General features: G+C 38.5%; 1 protein-coding gene across 34 annotated transcripts in view; it reads right to left on the bottom strand.

The window, feature by feature from the left end:
* Nucleotides 1–15,449, bottom strand: part of LOC122060584 (ubiquitin C-terminal hydrolase 13-like) — a 108,766-nt gene that overhangs the window by 35,665 nt on the left and 57,652 nt on the right. For 33 of the 34 annotated variants that reach the window (XR_006134466.1, XR_006134437.1, XR_006134448.1 and 30 more), the window contains one exon: nucleotides 15,106–15,228. Coding sequence is in view for 1 of the 34 variants with exons in the window: in XM_042623722.1 (XP_042479656.1) it covers nucleotides 15,106–15,228 (123 nt within the window). In the remaining 33 variants the exon portion in view is untranslated. The remainder of the gene's footprint in view (nucleotides 1–15,105; nucleotides 15,229–15,449) is intronic. The other variant, XR_006134441.1, reaches the window with a different exon arrangement.

Raw genomic sequence — 15,449 nt, 5'->3', positions numbered from 1 at the left:
AGTCAAGGAGGTTTGAGGTGATGGTAGAATCTATTGCACAGTACGGGTCAGGATATAAGCCCCCAAGTTATCATGAAGTGAGAGTGCCATTGTTGAAGGCAGCAAAGGATAGAATTGCAGAGATGAAGAATAAATATGAAGAGTATTGGAAGCAGTATGGGTGCACTCTAATGACTGATGGGTGGACGGATAAAAGAGGAAGGCATTTAATTAATTTCCTCGTTAACTGTCCAGAGGGGACTTATTTCATGGAATCTGTTGATGCATCTAGTATATCTCAAACTGCAGAGAAGTTGTTTGAATTGATTGACAACAAAGTTCAAGAAATTGGTGAGGACAATGTTGTGCAAGTTGTGTCAGATAATGCATCAGCTTACAAATTAGCCGGTACAATGCTTATGGCCTTATGCAGAAGAGGACAAAGCTGTATTGGACTCCTTGTGCAGCGCATTGCATTGACCTGATGTTGGAGGAAATAGGATTCTTGAATGCTAATAGGACTGTGATAAGTAAGGCAAAAAAAGTAACCAACTTCATCTACAGGCACACACGCATTCTTGATGCAATGAGGGCTAGAACAAATGGGAGGGATCTTGTGAGGACAGCAGCTACTAGATTTGCAACTGCATTTCTGACACTTCGAAGCTTGTTAAAACATAGAGATGACTTGAGACATTTGTTTATTTCTGAAGAATGGACTAGTTCTAATTTGGCAAAGACCGAAGCTGGGAAGAAAGTGGTTGAGACGGTGTTTGCGGTAGCATTTTGGAATGGTGTGGAAAATTGTCTTAGAGCTTCAAAGTCACTTCTTACTGTCTTGAGGATTGTGGATGGTGATGAGAGGCCTTCTATGCCTGAGGTTCAATTTGCCATGGATGAGGCAAAAAAGAAAATAAAAGAAAATTTTGGAGATAAAGAAAGGCAATACAAGAAAGTGTTGGATATTGTTAATAGGCGTTGGGAGATTCAGATGGGGCGTCCTTTGTATGGAGCAGCACTATTTCTTAATCCTGGCAAATTTTTTTCTTATAAGGAAGGTGATGATGGTGGCTACCAAATTATATCTTCTCTACAGCTTGCATTTAATGAAGTCATTGAAAGAATGATACATGAACCAGCTTTACAAGACAAGATAAATACTCAAGCCACTTTGTATAGATATTCTCGAGGTGGTTTTGCCTTGGATATGGCAATTAGATCACGGGCAACCATGAGTCCTAGTAAGTAGAGTTCATTGTTTAATGTTTAGTTATTTTGCTTGTGTGATATATTAAATATCAATCTAACTATTTTTATATATATTTATTTTTTATAGTTACTTGGTGGGGTTCATTTGGAGGTCATGCTTTTGAGCTTTCAAAGATTGCAAGACGTATTCTAGGGCTTTGTTGCTCCTCTTCTGGTTGCGAGCGCAACTGGAGCACATTTGAGTTTGTAAGTAGCTGGGTCTCAAGTCTCTATTTCATATTTTAGACTTTTTATTTTTGGAACAATAACTTTGTTTGTTGTTCTCTATTGTTTATGAATTCAGATTCATACCAAGAAGAGGAATAGGCTGGAACATCAACGTTTGAATGATCTAGTCTATGTTCAATACAATCGCCGCCTAGAAGAAAGGTTTCAAGAAAGACGTCTCCTCAACAGAAATTATGATCCACTTGTGCTTGATGAACTAGATTGGAGTAGTGAGTGGATGATTGACGAGCAAGTGGATGATGTAGTCCATCCCGATGCTGATCTCACATGGGACGTTGCTGGTAGAGCAATGGGGGCAACAATGGAGGGGCCCAATCGACCCAGGAGAGCTCAATCATCAACCTCTAGAGGAAATTTGTGCTACACACGCCGTGGTAGAGGGAGGGCTGTTGGGGAGTCATCAGAATCAGATGGGGAAGAAGATTTGGAAAAAGAGGATGATGTGAATGATGACTTGGATGTCATAGATAACTATGGTGAAAATGCAAATGCTTCTAGTGGACAAGGACAACAAAGGAATCTGCCATCTGTTGATTTGTTGGATGATTATGATGATTAAGTTATTTGTGTTTGACTGTTTGAGTGTTTGGATTTTATATATTGTTTAAACTTTAAACTTTGAACTTGGATGATTAGTTAAGTTTTTTTTTTATGTTGAGTTCATTTGCTATCAAGCTTTATTGCTTCAGTAAGTCACTAATAGCTTAACAGGTTAGCCACTTATCTCATCATTTGATCTAATGATTCTATTTTTTGGTTTCCAAATATATATTTCTCATTCTGCCATTCATATATGATATATTGACATATATACCTTTTACTTTGTTCAGGTTGCTCACTCACTTCCAATCATTACTTTCAAGCTTCAATCACAGGTTAGCCTTTTACTTTTTACTTTTGTGTGATGTACATGTTGATTTTTTACTTTCAAACTTCATTTTCCCCTATATTTAGTAATCAAAAGAATGCTCCTTGATTGTTTGTCCCTATGCCACACGTGACAACTATGTTGATGAGTGATGAATTGATGTATAACTGTATAAGTCAATAATTTATGTTGATTTTTGATGACATGATATGGCTATGTTGATTTTTTTGATGATTTGATGTTACTTAATGTTTGTTTTATATGTTATAGGGTATATATTCTAGGCTTGTAGCATGCTAAATAACTTTAAAAAATAGGAAAAATAAAAAAGTAGCATATTAAATAATTTTAGAAAATAGAAAAAATAAAAAATGACACACGGGCGATTTGACCGCCATGGCAACACCAAAATGGGCGATTAATCGCCAAATCGATTAGCCACCCCTCCACCGCCTTGGATCGATTTGACGCCGTGACAACTATGTTTGCGACAAGGCTAAGCTATTTGTCTTCCTATTATCATCTTCCCCTAGTTTCTTTACCTTCTATTTTCGATAGTGCCTGTACCTATTCTATTTTTGCTCCCAGCCATATACGCCTCAAATCGCATGGCAGGCAAAGACATATTACAGAATGACCTTCATATTGCCGGTAAAATTGGGTCTTGGCCATGGGGGATTTGTGCAGACTTCAATGTTATTCAGTTCATCCATAAGAAACAAGGCGGGGGTCCTCTGGATATTGCAAATATTGATGCTTTTAATGAATGTATTGATGATTTGTTGTGGATGATCTCAGATGGTCTAGTATCAAATACTCTTGGAATAATAAAAGATCAGGTGATGCCCCCAATGCTTATAAGTTGAACAAAGTGTTAGTGAATGAAGCCTAGCTTTCTTTCTTCCCCTCTTACCATGCTTCTTTTGATCCCCTAGGCATATCCTGAAGTTCCCTCTTAATCCAACCCTACACTTTTTTGGGCCCTATACCATTTAAGTTTGTTGGCATGTGGTCTTCCCATCCAGACCAAGGTTCAAAATCTCGTTTCGTTTCGGTATTTCGGTGGGTTCATGACCACTTTGGCGAGATTTCGGCCAAAAGATTGTATTTTTTTATTTTTTTTTTCAGTTGGCTGTTTCGGTGATCAAACAGTGGTATTTTAACCTGAAATTTGGGGGATAGGCTATTTTAAGGTTAATAAACATGATAAGAACATAAAAAAGCAAAAATCTTAGAATATGATATTGTTTTAGAGTTATACCTTTGTTTGGCAGCAACCGTCGAACTGTTCTGAAAATTGTACCTACTTCATTGCTAGAATAAGATGTAATGTGGTAGTAAAACAAATAAATAATGCATTTAAGCCATGATCAAACATACATCAACATTAATTAGCTAATATTTATAGTATTAGAGATTTATAGTAGTATACAATGCGACTCTAATACTAAAGTAGATACTAAAGTCAGACACTGAGCATGTAACTTACATAACAGTACAACAGTAATCATAAATTCATAATGACTATGTAGTAAATACTATCTATTGGAAAGAACTATGACGGCCTAACTTGATTCCATGCTCAGTACAAAATAATCGACGTGCATTTTCCTCTTACTGCGCCACAAATGCATGCCACGTCATAGTGTGAGAAAATAATCGAACATAGTACTCCACGGCTGCCAAAAATACTGAGTCATCTACATATTGAAGGTAACTATCTGAGGGTACGTATCACCACCATAGTATGAAGAAGAACCCGCCATTGAGTTACTGTCAACTGATAGGTCTGGCAACGTGTACGGGTTGGCTGGGACCGCTGGGTATGAGAATAAAGTGTCCACAAAGCCACTACCATGTGACTGGGATTGGAAACCATAGTCAGAACTACTACTAGGAATGGATGAACCAGATGTATGCCCCATCCCAGTGAATTGACCATAAGGTCTATAATAGTGCGACCAGGTGCTCCCTCCAGTAAATGATGGCACATGACATTTCCCACTCCCTCTACTCTACTGTCCGGATGACTATTCCCTCCACTCAAACTCATTCCGGCAATAGAAGTAGATAGACTATCAATGTCCATACAATCTCGTTGCCTTTCACCAAATCGGCGACGAGGCCCTCTACTGTAACCTGAACTCCTCCCTCCACCTGATGGACGTGCACCATAATCAGAATCTTGTGTGGTAGACTCAAAGTGACTCTCCCCAGTGAATCGCACCGGCTCCAGCTGTGGATCATCCTGCACATACTGCTCTCGAACACCTTCAAATCTATCACCATCACCTCCACCATCACCATCTCCATCTCCATCTCCATCACCATCACCATCACCATCACCATCACCATCACCACCACCACCACCATCACCACCACCATCACCATCACCATCATCACCATAACCATGTGTCAGAGTTTAGGTGTGGGTACGACCACCTGATGAAATGGACCAATCATCTTCGCCATCATCATCATCATCCCTACCAGGTGCAGGCTCGAATGGTCAAGGGGTCTGTGAATGTATCTGATGAGCACAGTTATGTGTGAAATCTAGGGTAGTAAAACATGCATTTTACATATTTAGAATGGAGCTACCTTGGGTTTTACTCTCTTTTTACAGGATTTATACTTTCAATGCCTTAAGGACTATCGGGCGCTATATCTCCAATTTTACACGTAAAGAGGTCCTATTTCTTTTCATGGTTGCGAAGAGGACGAAATTCTGAGCAAGATGGACGTGTTCAATTAAAAGTACACATACGTTTGGTCAACCGTACAAGTGATTATTCTTTTCGGGCAAGAAAAAGAATAATAGATCAGAACTGAACCGAGATGCAGAACCAGCCCGTCTGCAGTTGTCCCAAGGGTATAAGGAATATTCCAAATGCCAACAAGAATCGATGGACCACATCCTTAAGTGATTGAAGATTCGTTTTTTGTAACAACTACCTAGCGTAATTGGTGAGTTGTGGTGTGCAAAACCCCTTGCTTATTAGGAGGTCTCAAGTTCGAACCTCTTACCTACTATTTTGTTGAGGTTTTTTTTAGAATATTTTCTCTCTCCTACTCATCACTCAAAGAAGGTCGGCCAAGATAGTTGTACGTAAGTTTGAAGAAGAGAGAAAATAAAGAGAAAAAATAGGAAAGAAAAGAAAAGAAAAGAAAAGACAAGGGCATGGATGGAATTTCCCATTAAAATAGAATATTGTCCAAATCCAAGCAAGGAAAATCGGCTAAGGGGGGTTTCTTGTGCAAGAAGAGAGAAAAAATAGGAAAAAAAAGGTAAGAAAAATCGTGGGAGATCTCTCTCCACACGTTTTCTCTCTTCTCTCTCCTCCACCTCATCAACAAGATAAAAAAAATATATTTTTTTAGAAGCAAAAATTGTTAGCTTCCCTCCCCCATTCTCTATATAATAGAATTAACACAAGGGGAGGAGGCACTTCATTCTTCCTCTAGGGTTTTTTTAGTTGCTCTATCTCTTTCTCTAGTTTTCTCTTTCTCTAGCTCTAGTTCTAGGTTTATGCTTTAAACACTTTTGTAAGTTCTTTTATTCAATTAATGCAAGCACTTTTATTTTTCATTCAGTCTTTTATTTTTATTGTTTAAGCAATTGAAGTTGTAATTTTCAAGTTCTAGTTCTAGGCTTAGTTCTAGGTGACAAGAACAACCTATGAAGCATATCTTTCAAGTTCATTTTTTTCTTCACATTTGTTTTCTCGAGTACTAGGAATTTCAGATTTGATTTATTCTAGATCTGGTTTTTAGTACTAGTAGTATCTCAAATTGGCCAAGTTTTCAGTTCAAGGGTTGAAGTTCAAATAAGTAGGCTCCCTCAGTAGTCTTCTCTCCCCCCTCTCATTCCCTCTTCTGACTACCCTTTCTTTCTTAATTTAGGATTTTAATTTCAGTCGTTACATTATTGCTATCCCTTTCCCCCAAGGTTCATGGCTAGTGTATGTGTTGGCTTTGCCCTTCCTAGTCATAGAACCATCAATTTATTGTTTTTATTTTAATTGTCTCCCTTTCCCTAAAGCTAAGTAGAGTAACCCTTGTAAGAGTGACTCTCTGGTCAAGTAGGGAAGCTCATATTATGTTGCATCCCTCGGGCTAAGTAGAGAAACCTACTTGTGAGTCTCTCTCTAGCTTTATCCCCTTTCTTTTACTTTATTTTTATTTCTGCATTTATTTTTTTTATTGCATGGGTTGTTTATTTTCAGTTATTTATTTAATTTTAATTGCGTCGCTTGCATCTTTAAATTCTTAGATAACGAATGGTTAGGACGTTATTTTAGATACATATGTTTAGGACAGTAGTTAAAATTAGATCACAACCATTAATCGGTTCACTTTCGCATTATTAAAAGAAATAAAAAAATAAAGTGGTTGCTCTCCCTATGTTCGACCCGTAGCTACACTAATCCGAACGCTTGCGGTTACATTTAATATCTCAAACAGTATCTTTCCATCTTACGCCATATAATCATCAACATCGACCGCCATCTGTCGCACTAGATATGGGTCCAGCTTACCTCCCGGCCGATCCATCAATGGCTCGCCTCTATCCTTCACCCAATCCACTAGGGGATCCTCATCATCTGAGTAGATCTGGAAAATATCAGCCAACTCGATCTGGGCCCTATCATTATCCCAACCCATGCGTATATGCTGCATCTTCAGTCTCATATTATAATTCACATACACCAAGTCATTCATACATTGTGAACCCAATCGATTCCGCCTCTTCGAATGGATGAGTGAAAATGTGCTCCAATTTCTCTCACAACCAGATGCAGAACATGTCTGGGAGAGTACTTTGATGGCAATCTTCCTCAATTCCGGAGACGAACCCCCATACAACGCCCACCATTCAGTTGCATTATAAGTTACAACAAGTGTAAAAGATTATTTACGTTCCAAAACACAACTTTTAGTATAAGTAACATACTAAAATTTGGATTTCATACCAGGATCAATATTCATACGACCCGAATATGCGGCGGAAGCCCCGAAGCTGCCTAATGCATCCCTGAATTCGTTCGTAAACAAATTTACAAATAAGACCCTAGTTAACAACCATTGTACTGAAATTTAGATTCCTCCAGTATAATAGTAATAGTAGTAAAAAACTAACCTTAGCATTGGCTTTAGCTTATAAATCGGGGTCTTCTATTATTTCCACAAATTTCCTACTTCCACATGGGTTGGCAGCATAGACATTTTCCTTCATCATTGCAATAGCAGCCCACAAGCTTGGCAATGTGGGTTTGAAAGCAGGATCCACCAACTTCAACACACCAACAATTGGTGCCAAGATTTTAACCACTTTACCCAATTCTGTTCAAAACTCCTCTGATGAAATGGTTGTTTGTGCCTCCCTACCACCATCTGATCCTGCTTCCTTTCAACCAAACCACTCCTTAGATGCGAACATGGATCGAAGACCAACTTTCTTAGATTCAAAACTCTGGAGTGCAATATAGTTGGTAGCAAATCTTGTGAGACCGGGCCTGACCAAGTCACCCCCGCACTTCTCCCTCAATAGGTTCAATGAAAACCCATGATTATAGACAAATGTGCACACTTGCTTGGCCCTTTCAACCACAATCTGCACAATTTTAAGTTTCCCCATGTCCTTCAACATTAGGTCAATGCAGTGTGCTGCACAAGGAGTCCAAAAAAGTTGGAATCTAGTTCATCATTTTAACTCTGGCCTTCTTGTCGTTACTTCCATTATCAGTCACAATCTGAACAACATTTTGTATCCCAACTTCTTCCACAACATCCTTCAGAAGCTTGTAAATATATTTTGCATCCTTTCTTTCCTTGGATGCATCAATAGACTTCAAGAAAATGGTTCTACCATCACAATAAACCATAAAATTGATGGACTTTCTGGTGGGCCCTGTCCAACCATCACACATTATGGTTACCCCATAGCTCTTCCACATAACTGTCAACTCATCAATATAAGCTTTCAAGTCAGCCTTCTCCTAAGGCAAATATACATTCATCACCTCATATGCAGTCAGCCCCTTTCTCCCTAGACCAACCTCAGCCACAGCATCAAGCATCAAGCATCAAGCATCGACTGGTAATAGGGACCTGAGGTGGCTTTTGCTGGGATGCTATGAAATAACATCCACTTAGACACAGCCTCCCCAACATAAGCCTTCATGGCTTCCCACATCCCCTTTATCTTACGCTGCTTACTACCCTTTTTCCTGTAAGCACGGGGATCCTGTTGTAGCACGGGGTTCACACGAGGTGGAACCACTGGAGATGAAGGTGGACGTGGGGTTGCCCTTGTACTCTGTGATCTCCTAAAGGGCAAAGGGATCTATGAAGATCCACTACCTTCTACTCTAGATGGACCTGCTTCTCCATGTCTACGCCTTTCCGTCTCCTCATCAAGACTCTGTCGGCTCAATGCTTGCACCTGCCGCCAATCTCTAGCCTCTTGCTCAGTTTCTATATCATCAGGCACATACACTGGGTCATCACTGTCATCATCACTATCATCATTATATCGATGCACGGGAGCATATAGTGCCTCCTCAAACTCTATCCTCTTCTTATCCTTTGCCGCTTTTCTCTTATTCCCCCCTTCATGTCTTCAGCTATAGCCTTGGCAATATGACTAGGCACTTCTCTGCATTTAGCCACATCTGAGGAATTTCCATTTTGTCACCGGTCACCCTGATGCTGATGCATAGAAAAAGGAATGTCATTATTAACTTATAAGCATATAGTATCTGCTTATATTTTATTCTTACACAAAATTATTTTTTAATCAATTTTAAAAAATAATTTAATGACATAATACAAAAAAATCAAAGATGTTATAACATAAGTATATAGTACGCTCCAAAACACTTTAATATTAATCTCCTATTTTTATTTTATTTTTAAAATAAAAAAAGACATTTTTCCCTATTTTTAAAAATTATATCTTAATTATTAATCTACTTTTCATAAATTAAAATAAATAATTAACAGCCGAAAAAAAAATTTCACTCCAATGGAGTCGTAGAACAGCCATTGGTGACTAACATATATATATTTGACGACCATCAAAGCAATATTTATCATAAAAAGTAACAATTTATGTTAATGGAAAATGAATTTTTAAACCAGAAAAATAAAAAAAATATTTGTGTACTAAAAAAAAAAATTCCGACTCCGTGAGGTCATAGATCGGCCTCTAATGTCTAACATATAACAAATTTACAAGCATCCAGCAAGTATTTATGTACTATTTAAAAAAAAAATGGTTTCAGAGAAAGAACTTTACCTTCCTTAGGCTTTGAATATATAGATCTTCTTGTAGGAGTCCAATAGAAGTGAAAGAGTGAGATGATGTGGCTAATTAGAGGATAAAAGTAGTGTTTTCCCTTCAAAATAGCCTCCTTGGACTGAAATCACCGAGATAGCTGAGACAGAGACGAAATTTTGACTCTGTCTCGACGAAATGAGGTATTTATATCACATGAAGTGTACCGTTTTGGCAAGATACCGAAACAGCACCAAAATTTTGGTCGAAATACTGAAATTTTGACCGAAACTTTGCATACAACCCATTTCGTTTCGGTAAAAAAGAAAAACACCAAAATTCCAAGAGTTCGCCTAGATTTCGACCCATGATTCCAGACTATCCTTCCACTGTTAAGGAAGCTTGACTCAAGCATGTCGAAGCTTTCTCTACTCCTCGTATTGCTTTGGCCAGAAAGCTCCGGAATGTGAAAGAATCCCTAAAAGCTTGAATTACTAACTTCTTCGGGAATATATCTTTTCAAGTTATTGAATGCATGAATAAGCTTACCTCCATTCATATCCAGCTTCAGTCTGATCTTCTAAATCCCTCTCTGGCCGATGAAAAGATTGAATCGGCAAACCTCTCCTCTCTCCTTGCTCAATGAAGCCTAGGATCAATTGGCTGGAATTGGGGATACAAATTCAACTTACTTCCACCGCTCTATGACGTCTAGAAACAACTTCAATTCCATCCCAAAGCTCACTACTCCAGATGGAAATCAATTCTTTAAAGTTGAAGAGATAAAAGTTGTTGCCGATTATTTCAAAAACTTGTTTAACTTTGCCCCCTCGCCGGTTTGCCCCATCCCTGATGGCCTCACAAAAAGGTTTATCCATGGCAATATGGCCAATATGCTTATGGCTATTCCCGCTGAAGATGAAATTGAACCTGCTATTCACTCTGACAAAGCAAGCAAAGCCCCTAGTCCAGACGGCTTCAGTATGGGATTTTTTTCCCTTCTTTTGGGATATCATAAAAAAGGATCTGATCAAAGCAGTTAAGAGTTTCTTCTTCAACCCTAGACAGATTAAAGGAATCAGTTATAATTTCCACAGCCTCATCCCTAAGAAAGAGGGAGTCGATGCTATGAATGACTTTAGGTCAATCTCTTTATGTAATCTCATGTACAAGTTCATAGCCAAGATTCTAGCCAACAAATTAAAGCTTGTGATTGATTCCCTTGTTAGTGACAACCAATCAGCTTTCATTCTAGGCAGAAGTATTGGAAACAATACCTCCTCTATCATTAGATTGTTAGAGGTCTCGATAGAAAACCTAACTCCCCAGCGGCCCTCATAAAGATTGACATCCACAAGGCCTTTGATTCGCTAATATGGGACTTTATAGCCTCAAACCTGAACAAAATGAGATTCCTGCCAGTGTTTGCTAATTGGATTTACCAATGTATGGCTTCCCCTCGCTTCTCAATTTTGGTTAATGGAAGTCCGGCTAGGTACTTCTCCTCCTCGGTAGGAATTCGACAAGGATGCCCCCCATCAAATTATATCTTTTGTCTGGCCATAGAAATTGTCTCCAGAAGTTTAAAAATTGCCACTAATCAGCATCTCATATCTACCATTCCAAAGTGTAAGGCCATCAAGATTACTCATCTTGCATTTGCAGATGATTTGATGATTTTCTACAAAGCTGACGCTACATCCTTGGATTCTATTATGCAATGTTCGAATCATTTTGCCTCAATGCCTGGGCTCCACATCAACCATGGTAAGTCTCTCAGCTTAATGGGTGGGGTTTCTAATTATATCAAGGCCTCTTTGCTTGAGAAGATAAGATTTGCCATGGCCACCTTCCAATTAAGTATCTTAGGCTACCTTTGATCCCTGCAAGGCTCTTCGCTCATTAGTTGACCTCAGTGTTTGACCTCATTAGAAAGCGTCTCCAACTTCGGAAAGGAAACCTCCTATCCTTTCAAGCTGATTGGAGTTTATTAGATCTGTCTTTCAAGTCTCTTACATCTACTACTCCGGTTTCTATGGGTTGCTCAAGTCCACCAGCTCTAGACCTGAATCCATATTTGCTTTATTTCTTTGGAAAGGAAGTAAATGTTCTAAATTTCTCCGGTCACAAAGTTGGGTTGTTGTTTGCCTTCCTAAAGCTGAAGGAGAATTAGGTTTGAGACGCATCAAGGATGTAAACTCATCTTGTATAATCAAGCTGGTTTGGTAATTGGTCACAAAGAAGAAATGAATCTGTGTTAATTGGATTCATAATTGTCACGGCATCAAGAAGAACCAAACCGTTGGCAGGCAGACTAAGCGCTTAAGCGACTAAGTGTTATTTTTTATTTTACCTCTTTTCTAAATTAAGCCACATCAAGTTATCAAAAATCAACAATAAGCCACATCAAATCATAAAAATAAATCAAGTCACATGTAGTTATCAAAAATCAACATTTAGAGAAATGCTTAAGATGCCAATCAGTCATAGAATACATGAGTCTATGGTTGGACCCTTTTAGGACTGTGCAAGATTAGCTCTCTTAGACCATTTGTCTCTAAAGCTATATCCTCTCGGATTGTTGATGGATCCTCTCCTTATATTTGGTTCGATCCAAGGCATCCTAAGGGAGTTCTTACCCAAATCCTAAGAGTGCCAGAGTCATCTATAGTTCTAAATTGCCTAAGCATGCGCTTGTTGCTGACATCTTATCCAATGGTACTTGGACTTACCCGATCCCTTCCTCGGCCCAACTTGCTAATATATGGAACTCTTTGCCGGTCATCCCTAGATTTCAGCAACGGAGGCAAAATACAATTATTTGGACCCCCTCAATGTCATGGCTCTTTAGTAAGGCAGCTTGGAAGTTTCTCAAGCTTATTTGGTTCAAACATCACATCACTCGTCAAAGTTTTACGGCTTGGCAAGTCTTTAAAAAATGCCTACCTACGCAAGCATTCCTCATTCAAAAATGAATTCCTCCCCCCCCCTCCCCCCCAGTGTGTTTTTTTTGTGGTGCTGTGCCGAAAGATATTGACCATCTCTTTTTTGCTTGCCCTGTTTCCTCCTCCATCTGGAAAGGAGTGCCTGCCAAATGTTGACAATCAAGCAAGGGAATTCTCCCCTTTCAGAGCAAGTGGATTTGGTTAGATATGACATTTCACGGCAAGTCTATTTGTGATATTGTGGGCAAGCTTGCTTTTGATGCTACCATAACTCAAATCTGAAGAAATCATACAAAATGGACCTCCAACTCTTGGCCGCCTGAGAAGATTTGGGGCTTCATCCCCTTTGATGTAAAAGCCAAGATTTTCAATGTAATTTACACTTGTAATCCCTCCCATAGAAATTGTCATATTGTTGCTTCCCGGGAGCTTCCAAGCTCTATGATCAGGACTCCAACTCCTCTTTGAGGATTGGTTTTTGCTGCATACCTTCTCACCCCCCTTAGGGGTTGTATATGTTTTCTTTTCCTTTGGTAATGGATTATTTATTCACAAAAAAAATAAATAAATAAATAAAATAAAATAAAATTGGTATCAACATCCGTCTTATTAGTTTAGTTATCAATGGCTTACACTCTACTTCTTCAGCTGGGACATCAATAAGGGAAATTTTGTATGCTTCCCTTTGTATTGGAACACGCTCTGATGCTTAATACCTCCACCATCACGTCATTATTGTATAACCTTATTTGTTCAAGTAAGAGTAACAAAGTTTCAAAATATTGGGTTTCGACCCTTGGGGGGACCGAAATGTGGAAAATTTTGAGGAAACCAAAGAACTTTTCCCGGTTTGGTGGAAACTTTGTTCGACCCCCAAAATTTTTTTATTTTTTATTTTTTATTTTTTATTTTTGGCCCAATTTTTTGTGTAAGTCCTAACAACAACAAACAACAAAGTCTTGTCCCAACTTAATAGGGTCAGCTACATGGATCCAAGCAAAGCCAAAGTTTGCTAGCAGTGATAACACTGTGTTTTGCGAATGCTGGTCATAGGTGCCTTCCCCAACTTGAAAGCCCTCTCTCCTCACAGAGGATGTCCGTAGTTCTTCTACATGCACAGCCTTGTTAAAGCCATCCCGAAGACTACGAACATCTGTGATGCAACTTGTTTTATTAAAATCAAGCTTCAGTCTGAATCCATAAACCGAGATAGTAGTAGTATATCACTTTCTTCAATGCTAGTACGCGCAGAAAGAGTCAAACTTCACTAAATATTCAACTACTGAAGAAGTTCCTTAACGAAGAGAATTTAGTTAATCTTGTAGCCGATCTCTAAAGGTCTGTGGTAAGTATTTTTCTTTGAGTTCTACTTTCATTTCTTCCCACATAGGGGGTGCTCCGCCACAACTCTCAAGCTTCCTTTTAATTAGTTCTCCACCACTCACATGTTGTGCCAATAAATATTGTTCAAGAAAATTTTATCCTTCTTGTTTCAAAGAGTTGGAACCAAGCAAAATTATCATCTGAACTCACCAATCAGTCATAGAATACAAGTGGGTCATGCTTCCCACAATACTCCTTCAGCACTTCTATATATCGTCAAAGTGGACCCAGGCAGCGTTAAGCCTATATAAACTAGATTTGAGCCACGTTAGGCTAAGTTCTTCGTGGACTTCCTACACAGCAAACCCCCCCCCCCACCCCCCAAAAAAAAACCCAAAACAAACCGGCTTAAGGTTGGACATCATTGATTCTTGCTCTTGTATTTAATTATCAAGTCCCCCAACAGTGAGAGAAAGTAATAACATCTAAGAAAGCTTTGCATGTTCTAAGAACAATGTGCTCCAAAGCATAAATGCAACAATGGCCAACGAGATACAGTTCCCAAAAGAACAATTAAGCAAGTGACTTTATCCTTAAAAGACATCACAAATGGCATATTGATAGTGGATTTTCATATTGCATACTTCAGAAGGTGAAATTTTTTAACAATCCGCTGAAGGGAATGACATTCTTCACCAAACGAAACGAGGGATCAGAATAATTACAACCCCAGCTCTCAAGCTGGAGTGGGAGAAGTGAAGAAAAATAATAGCTTTCTTATCTATGCTTTATAATCTTTTTCTCAGAATCCTTCTTCAAGAAATTGCATTCTTCTCATCAAGTGAAGGAGTCCTAGCCAGAACAATAAATCTAACTCATTCAACACCTACAGAATGCATATTCCAGCTGATGGCCACACACATACAAAAGGCCCCATCACAAAAAATAAGGATGACAATAACAGTGTAATATCACTTTGAATGTATAATGGAGCAGGTCACCGCCACTTTTTTTCCCCTTTAATAGAAGCACTTCATGGCTAGGTTCATGAAACAAAGGTGACCGGATAACTAGATCATATTTAGAAGGAAAAAAAAAAGCAGCAAGAAATAAAACATTACAAGTAGCGCTAGATTCAAAATATTAATAAATGAATTAATTAAATATAGGTGTTGAAACTAATAAAACAAATAAGATATGACAGTAAAACTTACGGATTTATTCTCATCAAAACAAGTCAATCGCTTTCTTGGACCATAAGTACCATTTCGACCCTTGGTCCACAGCCAAAAGCACAGGAACTCCACTGCAAAGCCATTATCTCTAGCAAACTGCTCCTGTGGAAAATAATACCCTGATTATTGCAAGGTCAGTGCATGTATGAAACAGAGCACATACCACAAAGGCTCTCTATGGTTGGATATCTGTTTCAATTTCAGAATGGTTTCTTAAAATAAGTCAGGAAATATTGAAATTATTTGGTTGCATCAATTGAAAATATTTCAAAGATAAGTAGTTCAATTTTAAGAATAGATTCTCTATTTTTTTTTTTTTTTTT

This window comes from Macadamia integrifolia, chromosome 14, assembly GCF_013358625.1.
Source record: "Macadamia integrifolia cultivar HAES 741 chromosome 14, SCU_Mint_v3, whole genome shotgun sequence".
NCBI classification, from domain to species: domain Eukaryota; kingdom Viridiplantae; phylum Streptophyta; class Magnoliopsida; order Proteales; family Proteaceae; genus Macadamia; species Macadamia integrifolia.
This window is presented reverse-complemented; position numbering and strand designations above follow the sequence as displayed.